Genomic DNA, 24,332 nt, shown 5'->3' with positions numbered 1-24,332 from the left:
AACAAGATAGATTTTTGCTGGTTGCCTCTCAGAGGTTGAAGGTAAGCCCTTATTGCTGAAGACACCATACATTTAGGATACAGGCCTCAAATGACTTGGGCTGGATCTAACCTGGAAGCTTCCATGGTCCTGGAAAATACTATGCTTCCCGAGTGGTAGAATTATAGGTTCACGCCACATAGACCAGGCACTATAATTTTTTTTTTTTTTTTAGACAATGTCTCTTTCTATGTAGTTCTGACTGTTCTGGAATTTGCTGTGTAGACCAGGCTGGCCTCAGATTCACAGAGATCCTTCTACCTTTGCCTCTTTTTTTTTTTTTTTATTTATTTATTATATGTCAGTATACTGTTGCTGTCTTCAGACACTTCAGAAGAGGGTATCAGCTCTCTTTACAGATGGTTGTGAGCCACCATGTGGTTGCTGGGATTTGAACTCAGGACCTTCAGAAGAGCAGCCAGTGCTCTTAACCGCTGAGCCATCTCTCCAGCCCCTACCTTTGCCTCTTGAATGTTGAGATTAAGAACTTGTACCACCACACCTGGCAGAATTCTTTGAGAATTTCATACAAAATATTTTTATTATATTCTTTCTCAGACCCCAACTCCCTTTCCCTACCCCAACTTCATATTTTCTCTCTTAAAAAAAAATAAGCAAGCTAGGTGTGGTGGCACAAGCCTTTAATTTTATCACTTGAGAGACAGAAGTAAGATCTGATTGTGTGGGCCAATGAGGTCTGCTCTGGGGTCGGGTTAATACACACAGTGTCACTCCATTAAAGAAAACTGATTTTTCCTCTCCTATCAGCTAGCATTTGTGGGCAGGACTTTGTGCCCACTTCCCCTCCTCTCTGGTGCAGTTTTGCCTAGCCTGAGGTTGTTCAGGTCTGGTGCGTGCTGTCATAGCCTCTGTGCATTTATATGTGCCACAACTCTGCTCCTTTTGGAAAATGTGGTTTCCTTAACATTGTCTCCCATTTTTGACTTACAATATTTCATCTCCTTCTGCATAGCTAGCTCCCTGAGCTTTGAGGGTAAGGGTTTGATAACAAGACATCCCAGTAAGGCTTAGGGCTTCCAGAGTATCTTATTCTTTGCACATTCTCCAGTTGTGGGTGGGTCTGTCTTCATTACTATTTACCGCAAGAAGCTTCTCTGATGACTGAATAGATGGAACTAGAAGCTTGCTTCTTGGGTGAGGTAACCCAGCCCCAGAAAGACAAACATTACGTGCTCTCTCCTATGTGGATGCTATGTTTACGCTTTACACATGTGTTCTATGTAGAATATCCAGAGGTTAGGTAGTTGATAACAGACTGGCCGGGAGGAGGGGGTCTTCTAAGGATGGGATAGAGAATAGTATAAAGGGGCATGGGAAACTGCAACAGAAGGATTCAATAAGGAGGGCAGGGTAAAGGAGGGACCATAGAGAGAAAGGGATAATGAAGACTAAAGGCCTTCTGAAAAGCCACGTGAAAACCCACTACTATAGAAGCTTCTCAAAACATATGCATTTATCAAAGGACCATATATAGCATACGGAGGGCAATAGCACAACTAGACATCTTATACAACCAAGTATAATCTCTAGGGCCAGGAATGGGTTACATTATGAGTTCACTGGGCAAAGAGGTCTCACAGGCCCTTCAGAAACACTGTAGGTTGTTGTCAGTGCTATTGGTTACCCGGCACCAGTTGATAGTAAGGCCCTGTTGCTGAAGGTGCCGCGTACTTTCAGTATAGAACATGGAGAAAGGAAGTCGGTAGTCAACTGGAAGTACTGCCCCTACTGGCTAGAGCTCATAGTGTTAGAAGGTGCTACACATGCTATTGGTGGGCGAAAGTAATCATTAGTATCTGCTTACAAAGCCTGTGAACTATACTATATTTGCTCAAAAGAAGATATGCTAAGATATGCCCGCTGGCACAACGGTGAATTTAGGGGAGTCTGTAGCAATGTGCCCAGCAGGGATTTTATTTATTTATTTTTACTTATTTATTTATTTATTTTGGTTTTTTTGAGACAGGGTTTCTTTGTGTATGTAGCCCTGGCTGTCCTGGAACTCACTCTGTAGACCAGGCTGGCCTCGAACTCAGAAATCTGCCTGCCTCTGCCTCCCAGAGTGCTGGGATTAAAGGTGTGCTGGCCACCCCCGGTGAGCAGGGATTTTTAAAAAGGCTAGGGACATGCACATATCTCTGTAGTGGGAAGTCCTCTGGGTTATGCTCAGGAGTGGTATAGCTAGATCATACAGTAGTTCCGTTCTTAGGTCCTTGAGAAGCCTCTATACTGATTCCCATAGTTGCTGCACTAATTGACACGCCTATCAAGAGCCCAGGTTCTTGTTTCTATAATCTTCTATAATCTGTATTAGCATGTTTTCATGATGGTGAGATTTTGGCTTCGCGGCAGGTGGAATCTCAAAGCAGTCTATTATTATTATTATTTTTATAACGAGAGGTCCTGTGTAGCCAGGGCTGGCCTCTAATTCCTGCTGCAGTCAAAGATGATCGTGAACTTCTTGTCCTCCTGCCTCTACCAATCCACTGCTAGGATTACAGCCATGTGCTGCCCTTCTGCCTTCTGCAGAGCTGCCTTTGGAGCCAGGGTTTTGTGTGTGCTAGGGAAACCTACCCAAACAAGTTACGTTTCTATCCCTTCAAAGTTTACATTTCTTTAATTTTAGTATGTGTGTGGGTGTGTGCTTATGCCACAGCCTGTAAGTGTAGGTCAGGAGGCAGCGTGCAGGAGCTGGGTCTCTGGACTTGGGGCCTTGGCTACTTCCTTCAGGTTGCTAAGTATCGGCAGCCTTTTCCTTCCTACAGAGCCTTCCTGTCGGCCCTCAAAGTTGTTTAATTGTGAATTTCTCTGGTGACTAAGGATGTTCACTACTTCAGAAGCATTCACTGGCAGCTGGGTATGGTGGCACATGCCTATTAATCCCAACACTCAGGGGGTAGAGACAGGCTGATGTGAGTTCAAGGCCAGCCTGGTCTACAAAGTGAGTTCCAGGACAGCCAGATCTGCATAGAGACTCTGTCTCAAGAAACCAAAGACGGGAAATACGAGTGGCCAATAATCTTTTAGTTTTGTTTTGTTTTATCTTTTTTGAGACAGGGTTTCTCTGTGTAGCCTTGGCTGTCCTGAAACTTGCTCTGTAGACCAGGCTTGTCTCCAAGTCACAGAGATCTGCAGCCTCCCAAGTGCTAGGCTTAGAGGCATGCGCTGCCACCACCAGATATTAACTCTGTTTGAAGTACAGCTGGCAAAAATTGTCTTTTGTTCTATACAAAATGTCTGTTCACTCTGCTGAGCACAGGAGACCTTTAATTTTATGTAATCTCATCTGCCCATTCTTTTACTTATTTATTTATTTTTTTGTTTTTTTGTTTTTTTTTTTTTTAAGACAGGGTTTCTCTTTGTAGCCCTGGCTGTCCTGGAGCTCACTTTGTAGACCAGGCTGGCCTCAAACTCAGAAATCCACCTGCCTCTGCCTCCCAAGTGCTGGGATTAAAGGCGTGCGCCACCACTGCCTGGCTATTTATTTATTTATTTATTTATTTAATTTCCATCTGCCCATTCTTTAAAGATTTATACATTTGTGCGTGTTTTCTTTCTGTCTGTTTTATATACCACATGGAATGCCTGGCACGGGAAGAGGTCAGAAGAAAGCATTAGACGTCCTGGAACTGGAGTTACTGAAGTTTTTCAGCTACCTTGAGGGTGTTGGAAATTGAGCCCGGGTCTTCTGCAAGAACAACACATGCTCTTAAAGCTGAGTCATCTCTCCAGACCCTCAATTCTTGAGCTATTTTTTGTGCCATTCGGTTCTATCCTTGCTCCTGTCTCATCTCCCCTCTGATCTCATGTCCCACTACTGGTCCTCAGGCCGACTGTTCCTGCTCCACCCCTCATCTCTGCTTGCTGCTCATGGAGTCTGGCAAGCACAGGTTTTCCCCTCTGCCTGGATCTCTTGCTCCACCCATACCCCTCCCAACAGTCAAAGCCTGGAACAGGGGCACTTGTGGAGTCTCTCGGTTCTTTCCTGGGCACTGCGGAGTTGGTGTGGCAACGGGGCACGGGCGTAGACGCATCTGTGATGGCATGCCTTTGTGGGGGCCCTCCAGACATGCATTCCTGAGGTCAGAGAGCCAGGGTTGTGGACATTCCTGTGGTCATATTGATTTGAATGAGAATCATCATCTCAGGTTAAATCACTGTAGTGTGAAAACCTCTAGACAGAGTGGGGTGCAGACATTCCTGGAATCGCAGAGAGAGGAGTGGTCAGAGACCAAAGTGCAGGTGCTCGGATATACTTGAGTTTGTAAAGACGTAGGATTAGGCCCCAGAAGATAGCTTAGGAAGTTCATGTCAGCTCCTGCTGGGTTCTAAAAACTCAGAATTATAGTCAAGGAAGATGTACTGGCCGGTTTTGTGTGTCCACTTGACACAGGCTGAAGTTATCACAGAGAAAGGAGCTTCAGTTGGGGAAGTGCCTCCATGAGATCCAGCTGTGGGGCATTTTCTCAGTTAGTGATCAAGTGGGGAGGGCCCCTTGTGGGTGGTACCACCTTTGGGCTTGTGTTCTTGGGTTCTATAAGAGAGCAGGCTGAGCAAGCCAGGGGAATCAAGCCAGTAAGTAACATCCTTCCATGGCCTCTGCATCAGCTCCTGCTTCCTGACTTGCTTGAGTTCCAGTCCTGACTTCCTTTGGTGATGAACTGTAATGTGGAAGTGTAAGTGGAATAAATCCTTTCCTCCCCAACTTGCTTCTTGGTTGTGATGTTTTGTGTAGGAATAGAAACCCTGACTAAGACAGAGGACTTCGACACTTCTTTTTTTTTTTTTTTTCTCGACACTTCTTTAGAAAACAAATTTCCCCCCACACGCCTGCTTATATTGGTCGTGCTGGGCATAGAATTCAAGGACTTGTACCTGGTTAGCTAAGTATAAAGAAAAGACTGACAACCCAAAAAGTTTGGTCCAGTAAAATTAGGCATCGTCAAACATGCCTTTAATGTCAGTACTTGGGAGATAGGGATGGGAGGATCCCTATTTCAATGTCATTCTTGGGTATACAGTAAGATTGAGGCCAGCCTTGGCTACACAAGACCCTTTCTCAACCAAATAAAACAAAGCAACTGCAACAAAAATCATCTGAGAAATCTTTTGGAAATCTGGGATTATAGGTGTGTGCCACATTTGACTTCACCTTTTGTTTTCTTTTTGAAAAGGGCCTAGCTCTACTGTCCACATTGACCTCGAGGTTCTGGGCTTGAGGGTTTTCATTTTGGGCACCTGAGTAACCTGTAGGTGGTAACAGTACTACATCCAACTAACAGACTTTGTGTGTTGGTGAAAATGGAACCCAGGGCCTTATGCATACTAGGCAAGGACCTACCACTGAGCTACATCCTCAGTCCACCACAGGGTGTTTTTGAAGGCAAACCTGCATATGCATACAAATACCTCTGAATATTGACAAAGGCAGATTATGCTGAAATACAGTTATCTCCTTACATTTGAATAAAACTGGAATATAGTAGCCAGGTTTGGTGGCACAGGTCTGCAATCTCAGCACTCAGGGAGTGATGCTGGAGGATTTTGAGGTCCCCCCACCTCCCCTCCCCAGATAGGGCTTCTCTGTATAGCCCTGGCTGTCCTGGAACTCACTCTGTAGACCAGGCTGGCCTCGAACTCAGAAATCCGCCTGCCAATGCCTCCAAAGTGCTGGGATTAAAGGTGTGCACTACCACTGCCTGGTGGATTCTGAGTTTTAAGGGCAGTCTAGCCTATAAGGGAAGATGTCTCACAAATATCCACCCAGACAATCAACCCATTGGGATGCAGTTATAAATGAGATATCTAATTATAGAATCAATTTATAAAATCAACTATTATTCAAAGTGGTGAGAAATAGGAGCAGTATTTCAGATGTCTGTAAACCGTCAGATAAAAAGTAAGCGACTTACATACATAGGGCTTTTCCTGTTTTGATTTATTGCCAATATTTGTTAACTGGGAATAAAGCTGAACTTCAGCTTTAGTGACAATATTCACACGTTCCTCCACCATGCTTGGTGGAGGTCCCTCATTTTAACCACAGTAAGAACTACTGCTTTGGGGGACAATCCTGGGCCTTCTAGGACACTCCAGGAGAGAATTAGAGAAGTGGAAGGTGCTCACAGTCTCAACAAATCCCTCCTGCAGCTCCGAGGACTTCTTCACCATTTCTTTGTAGTGATGGAGTTGTTGTAGATCCTCACTCTAGGTCGGTCTCTTCAGTCCCCATAGATGATATCTGCAAACAAACTCACCCAGACAGCTTCTGGTTGTGTTGGCAGGCAGCAGCTTTTGGGCTGTAATAGTTTGACTTTTACTGCAAACCCTAACATAAAGGGAAATGTATATATATATTAAAAAAAAACCATGTGTGTCAAAGGTACAAGTGCTATTTCATTCTCATTGTTGTGTAGTTCCTCACTGTGAACAGGCTAGGACTGAACAGGAGGGCCACAGGCGTCAAGAACTAATCTGTCAGTCTGGAGAGATGGCTCAGCGGTTAAGGGCACTGCCTGCTCTTCCAGAGGTCCTGAGTTCAAATCCTAGCAACCACATGGTAGCTCACAACCATCTGTAATGAGATCTGATGACACCATCTTCTGGTGTGTGTCTGAAGACAGCTACAGTGTACTCATATAAATAGAAATAAAAATAATATATATATTAAATAAAATAATATATATTATATAATAAATATATATAATAAATATTATTTTAACTCAATTTTAAAAGAACTAATTTGTCTTGGCCATTGGGCTTAGCAGGGAGAGCCTTTTCCTCTTAAGCTATCTCTCCAGCCCTAGAACTAATTTCTTAGAAGTACAATTGAGGCTGGGTATGGTAGTGTACATCTTTAATCCTAGCAACTGGGGGGCCTCGTGTATGCCAGGCAAGTTGTATCACTGACCTATATACCTCACCCATTTTGTTTATTTTTGTTTTGCTTCAGCCATATAGCCTAGGCTGGCCTGTTGCTTATGTACTAGGACCAAAGGCCTGTGTCACCACACTTGGCCTGTTTCAATTTAAAAAAAATTATTTATTTTCATTTTATGTGTATAACTGTCTTGCCTGCATGCATGTACGTAAATGCATCATGTCTGCTTGGTAAATATGGGGGGCAGAGAAGAAAGCATCTGATCCCATGGAATCAAAGTTACAGACAGCTGTGAGCTGCTACAGGGACCGAACCTTGATGTCTGAATGGGCAGCAAGTGATCTTAACCAGTTAGCTGTCTTTCTAGCTAATTTTTTTTTGAGATTACTTGTTTAGTTATGTGCATGGGTGTTTTGCCTTGCATATTTGTGTACCATGTTGTGCCTGGTGCATTAGGTAGGTGTGAGCCTCTGGATTTCATTCTGTAGCCCTGGTTGTCCTGGAACTCGCTATGTAGACCAGGCTGACCCCGAACTCTGAAATCTGCCTGCCTCTACCTGCTGGGTGCTAGGATTAAAGGTGTGTGCCACCATTCCTGGGCTGTGTGTCAATTTTCTTGTTTGTCTTAATTTTTTTTTATAGATTTATTTATTTTTATTTGAGTACACTATAGCTATCCACAGACACTCTAGAAGAGGGCGTCAGATCCCATTACAGGTGGTTGTGAGCCACCATGTGGTTGCTGGAATTGAACTCACGACCTCTGGAAGAGCAGTCAGTGCTCTTAACTGCTGAGCCCATGTCTCAACTTTTTAAGGTGCCCTTTATACTAGAAGACTTAAATGTGAGTAACCTGCTAGGCCATTGTTGGAAAAGGATGTCTCCTAACAGTCAGATCTAAGTCCATCCTATTTGAACCACGTGGCTTCTTCTATTTCAGGGAGTTTGAACCTTGAATAGGTCTGCTGTGCCTTCTTCCTGGAATGTTCTTCCCCTAAATAAACCCACAAGTGCTCACACCTTATTCCCCTCTGTGCTTTCTTTACCTCACAAAGGTCTTTTAGAAAACATGCTTTTATTTTTTATTTCCTTTTCTCACAGGGTCTCTACATAGCCCTGGCTGTCAACTCGCATGTAGACTAGGCTAGCCTCACACTCACAATCCTGGTGCCTCTGCCTCCCAGGTGCCTGCCTGGCTAGAAAAGGACTTTCAAAACTCCAAACTCCTGTCTGCATTCTCTGATTGTCTCCATTTTGCTTTACTTTTTCCTACCTTCCAGAGCCAGTATTACTTTTCCATGTGCGGCCAATGCATTCCAGTGACAAGGCACCTCTGTGGGAAGCACACCTTGGGTACTTTTGTTATTGTATAAAAATCAGATGGTCTCTTAGGAGACCATTGTTTTTGTAGCTCATTGTAAACACAGTCAAATACAAGTTACAATATAGAAATTCTGACTCTTTGTTTCCTGTTGGATCTTTAAACCTAGAATGCCTGCAAATATTCATTTAATAAGTATTTACCAACCCCCTCAACAGGTAGTATGCAAAATGCTTAAAGTTCTTCAGATGCTCTCTATATATTCATCTATTGAGAAAAAAAATGTTTTTAACAAATCCTTGGGGGTGGGGGTGGGGGTGGGCCAGGAGCTGGAGAAATGGTTCAGTGGTTAAGAGCACAGCCTACTCTTCTGGAGATCTTGGGTTTGATTCTCAGAGCCTACCTGGTGGCCCACAACCACCTGTAACTCCAGTTCCAGGGGACCTGATACCATCTTTTGGCCACTTCTATAGCCCCAACTTCGTTTTTTATTGAAGATAGGGTCTCATGCAGCCCAGGCTGTCTTCCTGGACAGACAATCTGGTATACAGCTGTGGATGACCTTGTACTTCTGACTGTCTATGGTGGTTTAAATGAATGGTCCCCAGAGGCTCATATACTTGAATGCTTGCTGACCAGCTGGTGGAAGTGTTTCTGGGAGAGATTAAGAGGTGTGGACTTGTTGGAAGACGTGTTGTCACTGGGGACAAACTTTGAGGACTCAAGGCCCAGGCTATTCCCAGTAAACTCCCTCCCTCCCCTGCTCTCTTTGTATGTGCCTCTCTGCCCCATGGTTTTTATCTCACAATTACTAATTATTGCTCCAGAGCCATGTCTGCCCACTTCCATGCTCCCTGCTATGACAGTCATGGACTCAACCTCTGAAACTGTAAACTCCCAATGAAGGCTCTCTCCTATAAGTTGCCTCGCTTATGGTGTCTTATCACAGCAATGAAAAACTAAAGACGGGCAGTGGTGGCGCATACCTTTAATCCCAGCACTCTGGGAGGCAGAGGCAGGCGGATTTCTGAGTTTGAGGCCAGCCTGGTCTACAGAGTGAGTTCCAGGACAGCCAGGGCTACAACAGAGAAACCCTGTCTCGAAAAGCTAAAAAAAAAAAAAAAAAAAAAAAGAAAGAAAGAAAAAGAAAATAGAAAAAGTAACTAAGACACCGTTCGACCACGGCATGAACTACTACATGGTCCTGGGGCTCAGAGCTTTGTCCATTCCAGACAAGCCTTCTACCAACTAAACTACATCCCCAGCTCTTAATACATTTTTGTTTTATTTCCTTGGCAGTATTGAAGATTGAGCCCTTTAAACCCTTAAAAGATTTTTTTTTTTGAAAAATTGCATGTGTATAAGTGTATACCCAATAAATAAACCTTATTTTTTAAAGCCCCTGGGTGGTGGTGGCGGTGGCATGTGCCTTACATTCCAGAACTATAGGCAGAGGCAGGTGGAGCTGTTAAGTTTGAGGCCAGCCTGGTGGTCTACATGGCTAGGGCCACACAAACCCTGGTTCAAAAACAATTAAAAAAATGTAAACATTTACTGAGGTCTTTCATCTTTTGAGGCTGGTTTTCATGTAGTTCATGCTGGTTTCAAACCTGCTAACTATCTGAGGATGTTCTAGAAACTCATATCCTTCTATTGTATTGTCTGGGTGCTGAGATTATATGCCCGGTGAACCTGGGGTTTTGTGCATTTTAGGGAAGCACTCTACAAACTGAGTTATATTTTCAACCCACTGAAGGATTTATTCTGTTGCTTTCTTTTTTTCTCTTTTTCCAGATAGGGTCTCATTATGTAACATTGGCTGGTCTGGAACTATTTTCAGACCAGGGGGCTGGAGAGATGGCTCAGTGGTTAAGAACAGTGACTGCTCTTCGGAAAGTCCTGAGTTCAAATCCCAGCAACCACATGGTGGCTCCCAACCATCTGTAATGGGATCTGACGCCCTCTTCTGGTGTGTCTGAAGACAGCTGCAGTGTACTCACATATAATAAATAAATAAATCTGAAAACAAAAACAAAACTATTTTCAGACCAGGCTAACCTCAAACTTGTAGAGATTTGCTTGCACCCTAGCCCTCCAAGTGCTAGGATTAAAAGTGAGTGCCACCATGCCCAAACTATTTTTATTGATTTTAATTGTGTGTGTGTGTGTGTGTGTGTGTGTGTGTGTGTGTGTATGTCCTGGGTATGTGCTTGTGAATGTAGGTACCCTGAGAGGTCAGAGATATCTGCTCCTGTGGAGGTGAAGTCATAGGCAGTTGTGAGCTCCCAGACATGGCTGCTGGAAACCAAACTCAAGATCTTCCGCAAGGGCAACACTTGCTCTAAACCACAGAGCCAGCTTGCAGTCCTATGCAGATTTTTCTTTAAGGTGCCCTTTATTTGAACTTTGGGGGGGGTGGAAACAAATTTACCTTAATGTGTTAAGATGAACAATTGATTTCATTGTCTTCCACCTGCCAAAGAAAAAGAAAAGGGAACTCAGCCATTTGGCTACATTTTCCAGTTGTCAGTGGGCTGACCTACTGACTCTTATAGTTATTGCAAGGCAGGAAAGGACCATGCGAGTGAGTCAGGGCAGAAGCAGGCACATTGGGGAGACGTCATGGTGGGCTCGGAGGTACATATCCATACCTTGGGAGTTAGCACAGTATGGATAGGAAGAGGCTGGGGCAACTTGTCTACACTGTTGATGGAGCATTCTTGGGGCAGGAGTTCCTTGGCCAGTTGCCCATTCTTCTTCAACCTGCAGGCCTCTTGGTATGGGGGTGCAATGGGGGGCTGTGTGGGTGGAGTATATTTGTACTCAGAGCCATCGTCTAGCTGTAAGACACAAGGGATGATGAGGATCTGAGAATCCAAGACAATCCATCTTCTGATCCCTGATCTGCTGGCGGGACACTCACATCCAGAGAGTATGTGCGGTCCGAATCGTAGGCGCTGAGGTCCCCGCAGGTCACAAAGGGCACAATAACACGAGTGGGACCATCCAACTGGTTGAAATCTGTGTCTTGGAAAGAGGCGGAGTAAAGATACAGGCCACACCGGGGGTGGGGGGGTAGGGGTGGTGGTGGGGGTGGTGGTGGTGGTGGTGGTGGTGGTGGCGCACACCTTTAATCCCAGCACTTGGGAGGCAGAGGCAGGTGGATTTCTGAGTTCGAGGCCAGCCTGGTCTACAAAGTGAGTTCCAGGACAGCTTGGAACCCTGTCTTGAAAAAAATCCAAAAAAAAAAAAAAAAAAAACCAAAAAACAAAACCCAAAACAAAAAACAAAAACAAACAAACAAAAAACAGATACAGGCCACACCAGCACTGAAGTCCCCCTCCCGCTATCACGGTCCTTTTGTAACCTGTCACCTGGTGCAGATTACCTTCTGATCACTGATGCTGAAACGGCAGCCCGAGGCCTGACTGTTCACTGTATCATGCCCGCCCAGCATTTTACCAGCACATTCTATCTTGTCTCATTCAAATGGGATCTACAGAGACAGGTTCCACCTTTGCCCATCTGTTTCCGAGGCTACAGACTTACACAGGAAAACATGTTTAATACAGGTGAGCTTTCTACCTGATAGTTTCCCTAAGATAGACAGGTAGGATCTTCCCTGGGTGAATGCTTAGTTTGGTGAAATTTCCACCAGGGCAAAGAGCTACCATTGGAAGACTATCTGAAATATCCCTACGAGGGTGGAACTGTTATCTCGGTTGTGAGGCTGAGGCTTTCAAGACACACAGGTGCATGCGGCTGGTTTAAGTTTCCCCAGGCATGTGTCACCACGAGCTCTGGCTCTCACCGTAGGAGTGGTTCAGCAGGGGTCTGGTCAGGTCTGGAATGAAGCCCTCGGGAGGGTCATAACCCTGACACACAGCAAAGGCCTCTGTGGGGGAAAACCTGGAGTGAGGGGTGACTCTCTGTCACCTCAACCTTATGCAGACACATGGTCAATCACCCCCTTGCCTATCAGGCCTCCATGCCACCCACCCACTGACCAATGCTTGAGTTCCGGCTGCTCTTGGGCTTAGCACAGAGCACACTGGAGAAGAAGATCCGGAGTTGGCTGTAGAGGAGGGTCACATCCCGGCCTCGGAATATCTGTAAGGTATGATGGAAGGCAAGAGAGAGAAGGAAGGGGAGCCTTTCCCTAGACGGGACCTTTCTCAGCACTCCCCCAGGATCCCCAAGGCTCACCTTGGCCACGAAGCAGCCCCCTAGCTTCAAGACATGAGTAGCAATGTTGAGGGCCTGCAGAAAGTGCAGGTGGGTAAGGTGGAGGCAGAAGCAGGCAGGAATGGGTCAGAGGAGGGCAGAGGCGGCCACCAGGGTTACTCACAGCTAGGAGAAGCTGGGCCTGCATGTACTCATCCACATCATGGAGACCAGTGACTGTAGCAAGAGGGAACAGCATTAGGGGACCCTCTGATTTCATATGTCTTCTTATAGCAGAGATTAGAAAACCAAAGATATTTTTCAGGTCCTCTTAACTGCGAAGGTTCTGGAAAGACTATTTGTCTTCCAACTGGATTTAAGCCCTGAGCCCTTGGCAACCTGGGAAGCCATTTTAATTCTGGAAAACTACTTGTCCCACAAGCAGCACGGGTATTTCCACCTCTAGCCCAGATGGCTTCCTGGGACTCGATAGACCAGCCCCACAGGTGCAACAAGTTCAAAGCCAAATTTCTACTTCCTTCTTTATTATCGGTTCCTCGATGTTTCTCAGCTCATCGGATCCTTCCAAGTTATTCATGTCAAAGACCTTAGTCCCTGAGACTAACTTTGGCCCACGTCAGTCATACTCACATTCCCGACTTTAGCAGATCCAGCCCCTTCCATTTTCAAAGTAGGACCATTCTCTCCTTGCCTGTCACTGGACCCCCCACTGTTTTAAGTCACTCTTTTGCTCTACTGCAGTGGCCATCTCCTCCTGGGGGAGGGGGGCATGTCTCTGCTTCCACCTCTGCCCCTCACACTGCTCAAGAAGCCTGAGGGATACAGTCACCGTCCCAGGCAGGCAGTCTTCCTTGTTCTACAACCCTCAGGCTTTCTCCAAGTTTGCACTGTCAGGAGCAGTGCTGTAACTGATGGCCCATTGGCTCCTTCGCTATCAATTTTTACTGCTCACAAGTCAATGATGCCTTTCCTGTCTACTTTATCTCAAATCTCAGCAGGTAGTTTTTACTGCCTTGGCCTATCTCAGTGACTTCCTTACAGGATCTGCTACCTTTAAAAAAAAAAAGTTTATCTTTTTATTAAAAATTGTAGGGCTAGAGAGATGGCTCAGCGGTTTAGAGCACTGACTGCTCTTCCAGAGGTCCCGAGTTCAATTCCCAGCAACCACATGGTGGCTCACAACCATCTGTAATGAGATTTGATGACGCCCTCTTCTGGTGTCTGAAGACAGCTACAGTGTATTCATATAAATAAAAACAAATTAAAAAAAATTATAAATAGCTGTTCTTTTTGTGTATTTTTAAACATTTTTAAAAAAATACATGTGTCTGAGTTTTGTATGTCACATGTGTGTGCCCATGGGGACCAAAAGAGTGTCAGAGCCTCTGGAGTTAAAGCTACAGGCAGTTGTGAGTCACCAGGCTCGGACAGCTCTCAAATGAACTCAGTACCCTGGAAGAACAGCAAAAACTCTTACTTACCCACTTATTTTTATTTTTTGAGACAGGGCCTTTTTTTTTGTTTGTTTGTTTTTTTTGGATTTGGTTTTTTTGAGACAGAGTTTCTCTGTATAGCACTGGCTGTCCTGGAACTCACTTGGTAGACCAGGCTGGCCTTGAACTCAGAAATCTGCCTGCCTCTGCCTCTCAGAGTGCTGGGATTACAGGCGTGCTCCACCACTGCCCGGCTAAGACAGGGCCTTTTTTTTTTTTTTTTTTTTTTTTTTTTTTTTTTTTGAGACAGGGTTTCTCTGTGTAGTCCTGGCTGTCCTGGAACTCTCTCTGTAGACCAGGCTGGCCTCGAACTCAGAAATCCACCTGCCTCTGCCTCCCGAGTGCTGGGATTACAGGAGTGCACCACCACACCCGGCTCGGCTCAGACAGGGCCTTTTTAATCCAGGCTGACCTTGGGCTCTAGTGATCTTTCTGCCTCAGTTTCCCAAGATCTGGAATTACAGGCATTGAGCCACCAGCTCAACTTTCTCTCTTTTTAAAAAAGATTTTATTTATTTATTATATATAAGTACACTGTAACTGTCTTCAGACACTCCAGAAGAGAGCATTGGATCCCATTACAGATGGTTGTGAGCCACCATGTGATTGCTGGGATTTGAACCCAGGACCTCTGGAAGAGCAGTCAGTGCTCTTAACCGCTGAGCCATCTCTCCAGTCCTCAACTGTCTCTTTTCTATGCAGTCCCACTGAAACACCGACCTCACAAGGCCAGAGACCAGTGGAATTTACTTATGCACAGTTTCCCAATACAATATGTGCTCAGAAGATGTTTCGAATAGAAGGTTGGCTAAAAAAGAAAAATCAAAAACAGAGCACAGGATGAGAAGGCAGGAGGGTCAACACAGCACAAAGCTGACGGGCAGGGGGTAAACCTCAGTGACCTCAGTGACAGAACACTTGCGTCCGTCCATACGTGAGGGTCCAGCTATTTTCAGTACACAAAACAGCCCCCAAAAATCCAAACAAACTTGCAAGGCGGGGAGAAGGAGGCTGGACAATGAGAGCGGAGAAATTGCCAGAAAGGAGGAAATGGAAAGAACAGAGGGAAAGAGGGAGAGAAAAAAAAACTGAGCTAAGAGACAGAGGTCACCCCCACACCTCATTTACCATCAGGAGCCCCGTCACACACTACGAGGTCGGCAGGGCAGCCCTCAAAGTGCTGGATGATCTCCTTGGCAGTAGAAAGCTATGGGAAAAGAAGAGGGCGTGAATGGTCTCAGTACCTTCTGCTGCCCTCACCCTCAAATCCCACCTGCCCACAGCCCTAGCCCCGAAGCCCCGGGGAATAGCCATATTCTTAGGCTTTGCCTAAGACCAGGTTGCATCTCCAGGGACCCGTCCTCATCATCTTTTGGTGTCTCTGCAGTCTATGTACCAGTGGTCAATCTCATTCTCAGGTTCTGTCTTTGGTACTGGGATAGAACCCAGTATGCGCTGCTTATACTATACGAGTGCTCCAGCGCTAAGCTACATCTCCAGTCTACTCCTCTAAAAAGAAAAAAACCTAAATTCTATGTACAATGAAATAAATATAAATTGAAAAAAAAATTTAAGGGGCTGGTGAACTGGCTTGGTAGGTAAAGTCACTGCTGCCAGGCCTCATGACCCAAAGTTCCATCCCTAGAACTCAAACAGTAGGAGAAAACTGACTCCTCCAAGGTAACCTCTGACCTCTCTATGCACACACAGCAAATACGAACAAAATTAATCAATTCCTTAAAAATGCTTTTTATTTTCCTCTCTCCCTTTCTCTCTTGGCTCTTCTTTTCTTAGGTATATAAATGTTTTGCCTTTATGCATGTCCGTGCCTCACATGTCTGTCTGGTGCTGAGGGAGGCCAGAAGAGGGCATTCGATTCCCTAGGACTGAAGTTACAGATAGTTGTGCGCCACTCTGTGGGTGTTCCGAATCGAACCCAGATCCTCTGGAAGAGCAACCAGTGTTCTTAACTGCTGAGCCATCTCTCCAGCCCCTAAGATATTTTAAAGCTGCATTTATTTATTCATTAACTGCGTGCATATCTAGGTACATATGCATGTGGAAGTTCAGAGGACAACTTTTGGGATTGAACTCTGGTTTGTAGTCATCTGGTTGGTTGGCAAGCCCCTCCTTAAGTCATCTCAAAGTCCTTTTTCCTTTTCTTCTTCTTTTTTTAAATTTATTATATGTGAATACAGCATTGCTCTCTTCAGACATCCCAGAAGAGGACGTCAGATCCCATTACAGGTGGTAGTGAGCTGCCATGTGGTTGCTGGGAATTGAACTCTGGACCTTTGGAAGAGCAATCCGCTGAGCCATCTCTCCAGCCTGCCTGCCTCTCCCTTCCTTCCTCTCTCCCTCTCTCTTTCCCCCTTCCTCTCCCTCTCTTTCCCTCTCTCAACTCACTCACTCACGCACTTTTGAGCCACAGTCTCATTTTATAACTCAGGCTAGCTTTTAGCTTTATACTTGTTACCCCTCATGCCCAGCATTTTAAACCCGGGGGATCACACAGCCTTTCTCTGTTTTTATTGTCTTGTTTCTCTTCTACTTTCTATCATCCCCAAATGAAGCCAGTCACGCAGGATAACCCCAATATTCGCAGGCGTGCTCTCACCTGAGTGATGTCACCCTGGATCTGTATCACACCTGGGAGTGGAGCCATAGCCTGCAAGTCCACAGCCACCACCTGCCCAGAACTCTGGCCCCTGCGGATAGCATAGGCCACATCAGCATAGGATTTCCGCCCCAGGCCTTTCCCCCACCAGGTCACCTTCTAGTGCTGCCACTCACCCAACCTTCTGGCTCAGCACCTGGCTCCAGCTGCCTGGGGCTGCACACAAGTCAACTGCTCGCTTCACACCTGTGCAGACACAGTGAGGACATACTGGTCGGCTGTGTAACCAGAGGATACTGCAAGAGTCACCTCTGTCCTATGGAGAACCAATGTCTACCCACCAGCCCTGTGCCCACCTCCTCTTTTGTGACCCATCTTCTTCCCTGTCTCCGTGCTCCAAGTTAGCCCACCCATTACAGTGAATTCTGCAGAAGCAGCCTACTGTCCACGCCCAGGTCACTTAGCCACCAAATTGGGCACCTTTGAAGAGTTGGAATTCCTCATCAAGTTGCAGTAACTTGAAAGCGCTTCGGGCCCGCCAGCCATTCTCCTTGGCCAGGCGGTAGTAGACATCCCGCTTATCCTTAGATGTCCGTCCCATCTCAGTCTACTGGTAGGTGGTGCGTTGACGCTGTCCTGTACAGGGCAAAGAAAACAAAAAGTAGAGCTAACTGAGTTCATGGGGCCCACATGACAGACAGCTCATTCAACACATGGAGATGGAAGCGCAGACAGGACCCTGAGTACCTTATCATGAACTCTCAGGTCCCTTTTCTCATCACATAGGTCCCCATCACCGTGGGACACCACAGTTAACTGACAGAGGACCCACCGACTCTGCTCACCTCTGACTATATCACCTGACACGCCACACAAGTAATTTCTCCCTTAACCATTTTCTCTACCCATTTCATCTCCATCAACACCTGACTGGCTCTACTTATTTCCATGGTCTTTAGATTCACAGACCCTGTACTACCTCTCCATTAAGCCCTCGCTTTTCATACCTATTACCCTGACACAACCTCATTCCATTTCCCATAGACTAATCTCTCTCTCTCCACTCTGTAGTCCACCAATCCTGTCATAGATTAGGCCTCCAGTCATTAATTAATGCCTGGAGGATCCTGACCTGTTAGGTTTCCATTACACCACTTTACCAGCTCCACTTACTCAGCCCTCTGACTGACCTCGCAAAGATCACACTAGTGGCCTTCAGGATCCTTTTCATTACTACATACATTACCTCTGTTGCTCATATAGCTTTTATCTCTTCTTTCGTCACTGATCCCATTGGTTTATCACTCTGCTTACTCGTCTCTCCAGAACCTCACCAATATGAAAACTGCCAAATAGCCACCACTTTCATTATTAGTCCTCATTAATTTCCCAGCGGACACAGCACCACACGTCTAATACCTTCAAGACCCACCTTTTTGTTTTTGTTTTTGTTTTTTTTGGATTTGGTTTTTTTTTTTTTCTTTCCCCCAGACAGAGCTTCTTTGTATAGCCCTGGCTGTCCTGGAACTCACTCTGTAGATCAGGCTGGCCTCGAACTCAGAAATCCTCCTGCCTCTGCCTCCCAAGCGCTGGGATTACAGGCGTGTGCCACCACTGCCCGGCAAGACCCACCTTTTATTAGCAGCCCTAAGACTATCTACATAGCCTTAAAGACCATCAGCCCATCAGAACCACCAAATACCCTTCAAGGGGGCCCAGCAGATAGCAGATCAGTTGTGTGACTCCATGCTGCACCCCGTTCGAGTTCACCCAGCATTCTAGTTCCCTGCTCTAGGCAAGCTTCCCAGGGCTTGACTGAACTATGCGGTTGCAGCACCGAGAGTGAATCCCCTTATCCCGAGTTGGGGACAGGACAGGCACGCCTCCAGTCTCGGTCCCAGCTCAAGTCCTCAGTGCCCCAGGACCTACCTCAGCTCTTGGATACAGAGCTGATCACCAGCCTTTAGAAGAGTGTGCAAACTGGTGAGAAAAGGTACGGCTCCAGTTGGTGTTCGGAGTGGACCCGAAGGCCTGTTGCACACGGCTAGAGGTTGCCGCAACGTGGTAAAGTTTGCTTCGTAAAACAGCGCAGTTCCAAGGAGGTCCAGACCAGAGCACAACGTATGACGTTAGTCTCGTCATCTTGCGTCGACATATCCGGGTCACAGGAACTTCAGTTCCCAGAATGCAACTGACATCGTTTGGCCAATAATGTTGCAAGGCACGTGAACTGGCTCTTTGGTCTTTGTTTCAAGGCCAAGGTCGTATAGCTGCGTTCCGGAGCAAGATCCCGAGTTCTCGGCTAGTCTGGGCTACATAGAGAGACCTTGGCATGGGAAACTTTCACCCCCTGATCACTCAGACAAAAAAAGAAAAAGCAAGAAAAAGGAGGCCAAGATAACTTACTTGGCCGCATTTTTCTTTTTACATCGGGGCGGCTATTGAGCCTATGTACTACATTTCCCAAAATTCAGCGGACATGACCACACCTATTTTCTTTCAGTCTGGCGGGAAAGGAAATTACGCAAGGGGGTGGGGCGTGACCGCGGGAGGAGGAAAGCCTGTTGCAAAAGTGAGCTAACCGGGAAGCTACGGTGCAGTTTTGAATTCTACTACCTGGAAGCTACCACATACGATTTGCAATGTTGAATCCTACTTCTACCAGTTGATTGAAGTGCTCTCAATTTTGCCACCTTAGAACTTTAGTTTCCTTATCTGAAAAGTAGAGATAATCACCTATGCAGAATGCACGGCGTTAATCGGATGTGTGTCCTTTCCTAATTGTATATATTCCAAATGCTTTTTCTTGATACATTTTAACCACCACCACTGCCGCCACCACCTCCACCCGGATCACTGAAAAGTGTGTCTACGGATTTGCAAGACACAGAGTAGAGACTTTTGCCGCCATATCTGACCACCCGAGTTTGATTCCCCAGACAAAAGGATGGAAGGAGAAGAGGACTCCTACAAGTTGTCCTATATTCCCAACATGCGCACTGTGTCACGCGCCCCCTCCCTAAATTAAATAAATAAATAAATAAATAAATAAATGTATGAATGAATAAAGTTTAAAGCATTGTTCTTGCGTGCTTTTGCTCATGTCGTGATCTAGAGCATAAAACGCAATCATTGAAAGAGTATTTACTGTGTATTAGGCCCTATTTTAGTGCTGTCAGCAATGTGCTGGTAAATGGTTAACAGGCTTTTGGCAGGGTAGGGGATTGGGTCTGTTTGTAGTATTTGTTAGTTTCCATGGTTTACATATCATCTATCATCTGGTCAGATTTTAAGTCACCCATGTGTAGTCTAAACACAGGCGCCCCAGTACACCATGATGTATTAATTCGACCGTAAAATAGTAGAAATGGCTTCAAGAACATAGGAAATGAATGCAATACAGTCAGATAACACATTTTGAGTATCCATTACACTTAAAAATCCTATCCACTTAGTCCTTAAGTTCACAGTATTATTTTTCTTTCTCTTCCTCTCTTTTTCTCCCCATAGTTTCAATGTAGACCCCACAAACCACTCCCCACCTTCCAAGAGCAGTGGTTTTAGGTTTTCCCACCCCAGTGTTCTGCAGGAAAGAAATAAAAAAGTTTCTTATTTTATTTCTTTGAGAAGGGTTCTCAAAGAGTTACCATGTAGCTCTGGGTATCCTGAAACCCATTATGTAGACCAGGCTAGCTTCTAATTCACAGAAATCCATTTGCGAACAGATGAATGCTAAGATTAATCAGCATTTCATTTTTAAGATCAATTTAGTTTTATATGTATAAGTGTTCTTTTTCTACACATATATGCAGAAAACATGCATGTCTGTAGCTTAAGGAGTTCAGAAGGTGTCAGACCCTGGAACTGGAGTCAGGATGGTGATAAACTATCACATCAGTGCTGGGAACTGAAGCTGGATTTTCTGCAAGGGCAACAAGGGCTTTTGACCACAGAGCCAACTCTCTAGTCCCAGTGTTTCAATTTTGACAATCAGTTTACAAAATTCTCAAAATTGAAAGAGCTTACTTGTGAAAACCTATATACGTTGTTTCCAGTGTACTGCTGAATTCATTTTTTTTTTTTCCAAGACAGGGTTTCTCTGTGTAGCCCTGGCTGTCCTGGAACTCATTCTGTAGACCAGGCTGGCCTCGAACTCAGAAATCCGCCTGCCTCTGCCTCCCAAGTGCTGGGATTAAAGGCATGCGCCACCACTGCCCAACTGTACTGCTGAATTTTTTTGTTTGTTTGTTTTGTTTTCTGGATTTGGTTTTGTCGAGACAGGGTTTCTCTGTGTAGCCCTGGCTGTCCTGGAACTCACTTTGTAGAGCAGGCTGGCCTCGAACTCAGAAATCCGCCTACCTCTGCCTCCCAGAGTGCTGGGATTACAGGCGTGTGCCACCACCTCCGGCTAAAATGTTATTTTTAGGGGCTGGAGAGATGGCTCAGCAGTTAAGATGCTCTGAATTCCCAACAACTACATGGTGGTTCACAATCATCTGTAATGGGATCTGACGCCCTCTTCTGGAGTGTCTGAAGACAGGAACAGTGTACACACATACATAAAATAAATGAGTAATCCTTTAAAAAAACGTTATTTTTAGATTTTATTTATTTTGTTTTATGTGTGTGCATGTTTTTGCTTTCATATATGTATGTGAATCAAAAATGTGCCTGGTGCCTTCTGAGGCCAGAAGAGGGCATTGGATCTCCTGGTACTGAAAAAAAAAATAACAGTAAATATTTTATATATTTTTGTATCATGTATAAAACCTAGGCATCACCCTATACGTATAACATACAGTGTATATGGTAATATGCCTCTATATATTCAGTAAGGTAACTGTATTAAATACAGATATACTAGTAAATAGATAAGAGAATGTTTTATCTTTGAGGTAGGGTCTTCCTATATAGACCACACTGCCCTTGAGGCTTGGTCCTCCTGCCTTAGTCTCTCTAGCATTGGGATTACAAGTATGACATACCATGGCCAGCAAATAGATGATGCTTTGTTGGGTGGCGACAAAGTAAGATGAAAAGAACAGACAATGAGGAAAGGACGAAATTGCCCTTTCTTCCTTTTTGAGATGAGATCTTGAGAGGTTGCCCAGGCTGGCCTTTACCTTGTGGAAATGCATTGCAAGAAAAGGGGGCAGTAAATGCTAAAAGCTGAGTAGTAGGAAGGACTTTGGCGAACATTCAAAGAACTAAAGGATGACTAAAACTCCATGCCTTTGAATGAGTTTCATCAAGAGTGCGTGTGTGTGTGTGTGTGTGTGTGTGTGTGTGTGTGTGTGTGCTATTGTGATGCTCTCTGCTGCCCCCTACTGCCTAGAACAGGGTCTGCTCTTAGCTGTTCATCGCACCTAGTCTTTTGTGGCTGTTCCTTCATTTTCTTCTCAGTATGTTCGGTATTTTCTTTCATTGCTCAAGCACCCAGGGGCCTATGCAAACAAGGTAAGCAGCTTTGAGCTGCATCCCCAGCCTTGCCTCACTTTATGCATTATTATTTTTTTTAAAGAGGGCTTGGTGGTGTATACCTGGAAGGCAGAGAGGCAAGAGGCTCTCTGTGAACTTAAGGCCAGCCTGGTCTATATAGTGAACTGAGGCCAGGCAAGGCTATGTAGAAGGATCCTATCTCAGAAAACATAGTGTGTGTGTGTGTGTGTGTGTGTGGTCCAAGGATGGAGCCTCCGAGTTGAGGCCCCATCACTGCAGAAGAAGCAAAATGTTACATTAAATTAGAAAGGTGAAGCAACATTTTGGTCAGCTGGAGCTCAAGTGAGTCTCATGGGGGGTGATGGGAACCTGGCTCCTTGCGCTGCAGGAAACAAGTGTGAGAAAGGAAGGGCACAAACAGGCCACTGCTCCACAAGAGAGGAGGGGGGTGCCAGGCACGGGGGCCCATGTCCATCCTGCTGGATGCTTCCTATGTCCTGTTTTCTTGTGGGTCACAAAGAGGATGTTTAATTTTTAGTAAAGAAACTTGCTTCCTCCAGCAGGGCTCAAGGTTTGGGAGCCAGGAGCCAGGCTCTGAGTTCCCCATGCCACTGGAGGTATCAGTGTCACATAAGACAGACTCGGCCACCCGTCCTCCAGAAGCCAATGGAAGAGACAAATTAATAGTGAAAAGCAGGAAAAGGAGATCGAATCATTGTGGGCACACTGGAAAGAGGGACAAAGAGATTCAGTGACAACCTTTTACCAAGTTTCTCTTAGGTGAGGTCCAGGTTTAAGTACAGGCTCAGAGTTATGCATAGCTAAGCCATCCGGGTCAAAGTGTGGTTCTGCCCATCGGACCTGTCAGCAGCTGTCTGTGCCAATCTCTCCAGCATGATAGTCTGACAAGTTCTAATATCTCTTTCCTAGAGACAAGGTTTCCCCTGGCTGGCCCCAGATTTCAGCTTTTTTTTTTCTTTAGCCCAGCATGAGATTCCTGGGGAAATTCCAATTTCTTGGGGTGCATTGTTTCAATAGTCTAATAGCCAAGGGAAGGGACAGAAGTGTCTCTTAAGAATATCCTCATTCCTGCCAGGCAAGCCCGTTACACCCAGGCTCTTCCCGGAGCCAGAGGCTCCCACCCAACACCCCACTGAGTGTAAAGGTGTCCTCCGGTCAGCCCGACCAACTCTTTCCGGGAGAGGGCATTTTAAGAGTTGGAGGGGAAGAGGAAACCTGGGCCCAGAAAGGCTTCAATCGCTGTGCGCTGTGCGGAGGGCAGGGGCGGGGCAGGGAGGCAGGGGGTGCATGGACACAACTTTGAGGGTCAGGAAAGGATTGAAAAGAGTTCCCCAGTGGGGAGCCTGCATGAAAGGATAGATTAAAATTGGAAATGCAGAAGAGTGGGGGGGGGGTTGTTTTACAGACCATTCATCTATTCGGTTCACAGACTTATCCTGGGTAGTTAAGACAGGCTTAAAACATGGTTCTAAGTGCTTTCCTTTTGAAATTCATCCTCCCTCTAACTTTCTAAGTTAGGCGCTATCTTGCTCCAGAGGCACAGCAAAATGTAGGAATTTCTCAGGGCCGCAGAGCTAAGGAGGAGTGGCTGAGCAGAGAAAGCTTTTGCCAAAGACTTGCTTGGCTGTTTTTCTGCTCCTGAGTTCTGACCTATTTTAATGAAAATCAGGGGATATTCCTTCCTGAAGGACCGATTCTCTTTGTGTCTCTGTGCCTCTCTGTCTCTGTCACCTCTCTCTCTCTCTCTTTCTCTCTTTCTCTCTCTCTCTCTCTCTCTCTCTCTCTCTCTCTCTCTCTCTCTCTCTCTCTCTCTCTCTCTCTCTCTGTCTCTGAGAAGGCCTCATCACATAGCTCCAGATGTCTGTAACTGAAGAACTCAGAGCGTCTCAGCCCGCATGGTGACGGGACATGGGTCTCCGCACCCACCCTGCTTTCCAAAATGACTTGGGTCTAAATAGGAATGCCTTGTCATGCAAAGCCCTGCTTTGCCGAAGAAGCAAATCCTTAAATGACCTTGAATAGGAGTCATACCCTGACCAACTAACAAAGTGTTCTTATCCCTGGCAGGACCTCAAGGCTGCAGGCAGACTTACGAACATCTGTTCCTTCCATAACAGGTTGTCCTCCACAGCCAGACCCACTCTGTTGGTGCTTCTTTGTGCCAATATATGTATTGTGCCTGATATTTGTACTGCTTTCAAACTTCTAGGAGCTAACAAACGAGCTGCCCCCACCCTAGCTCCCAGGAATAATAAATAAATAAATAATAATAATAAATATTATTATTAACAACAACAACAACAATAATAATAATGA

The 24,332-nt window shown here is 45.6% G+C and overlaps 1 protein-coding gene across 4 annotated transcripts; it reads right to left on the bottom strand.

The window, feature by feature from the left end:
- Positions 1 to 5,977: 5,977 nt before the first annotated feature.
- On the bottom strand, positions 5,978 to 18,709 carry Ftsj1 (FtsJ RNA 2'-O-methyltransferase 1). 4 transcript variants are annotated; one of them, XM_052171343.1, is made up of 13 exons: positions 18,486 to 18,707; positions 17,037 to 17,192; positions 16,733 to 16,802; positions 16,557 to 16,647; positions 15,068 to 15,146; positions 12,610 to 12,662; positions 12,468 to 12,521; positions 12,269 to 12,371; positions 12,073 to 12,156; positions 11,185 to 11,288; positions 10,913 to 11,101; positions 10,693 to 10,734; positions 5,978 to 6,388 (listed from the first exon to the last, which is right to left on the bottom strand). In XM_052171343.1, exons 2-12 carry the CDS (start codon positions 17,155 to 17,157, stop codon positions 10,702 to 10,704), a joined length of 981 nt encoding a protein of 326 aa, XP_052027303.1. In that variant the 5' UTR covers positions 17,158 to 17,192; positions 18,486 to 18,707; the 3' UTR covers positions 5,978 to 6,388; positions 10,693 to 10,701. The 4 variants fall into 4 exon arrangements, with proteins under 4 accessions (XP_052027303.1, XP_052027305.1, XP_052027306.1 ...); XM_052171345.1 differs by having other exon boundaries at positions 11,185 to 11,282; positions 18,486 to 18,704; XM_052171344.1 differs by lacking the exon at positions 5,978 to 6,388 and adding an exon at positions 10,030 to 10,280 and having other exon boundaries at positions 18,486 to 18,708.
- Positions 18,710 to 24,332: the final 5,623 nt, after the last annotated feature.

Source organism: Apodemus sylvaticus, chromosome X (genome assembly GCF_947179515.1).
Source record: "Apodemus sylvaticus chromosome X, mApoSyl1.1, whole genome shotgun sequence".
NCBI classification, from domain to species: Eukaryota; Metazoa; Chordata; class Mammalia; order Rodentia; family Muridae; genus Apodemus; species Apodemus sylvaticus.
The sequence above is the reverse complement of the archived record's forward strand: the minus strand, read 5'-3'. Positions and strand labels throughout refer to the sequence as shown.

Coding starts and splice junctions, on each gene's coding strand:
- Ftsj1 (XM_052171344.1), bottom strand. CDS start 17,157: ATGGGACGGACATCTAAGGATAAGCGGGATGTCTACTACCGCCTGGCC. Junction 16,803..17,036: donor GGAATTCCAACTCTTCAAAG/GTGCCCAATTTG, acceptor GTGTCTGCACAG/GTGTGAAGCGAGCAGTTGAC. Junction 10,735..10,912: donor ATACTGTGCTAACTCCCAAG/GTATGGATATGT, acceptor TTTCTTTGGCAG/GTGGAAGACAATGAAATCAA.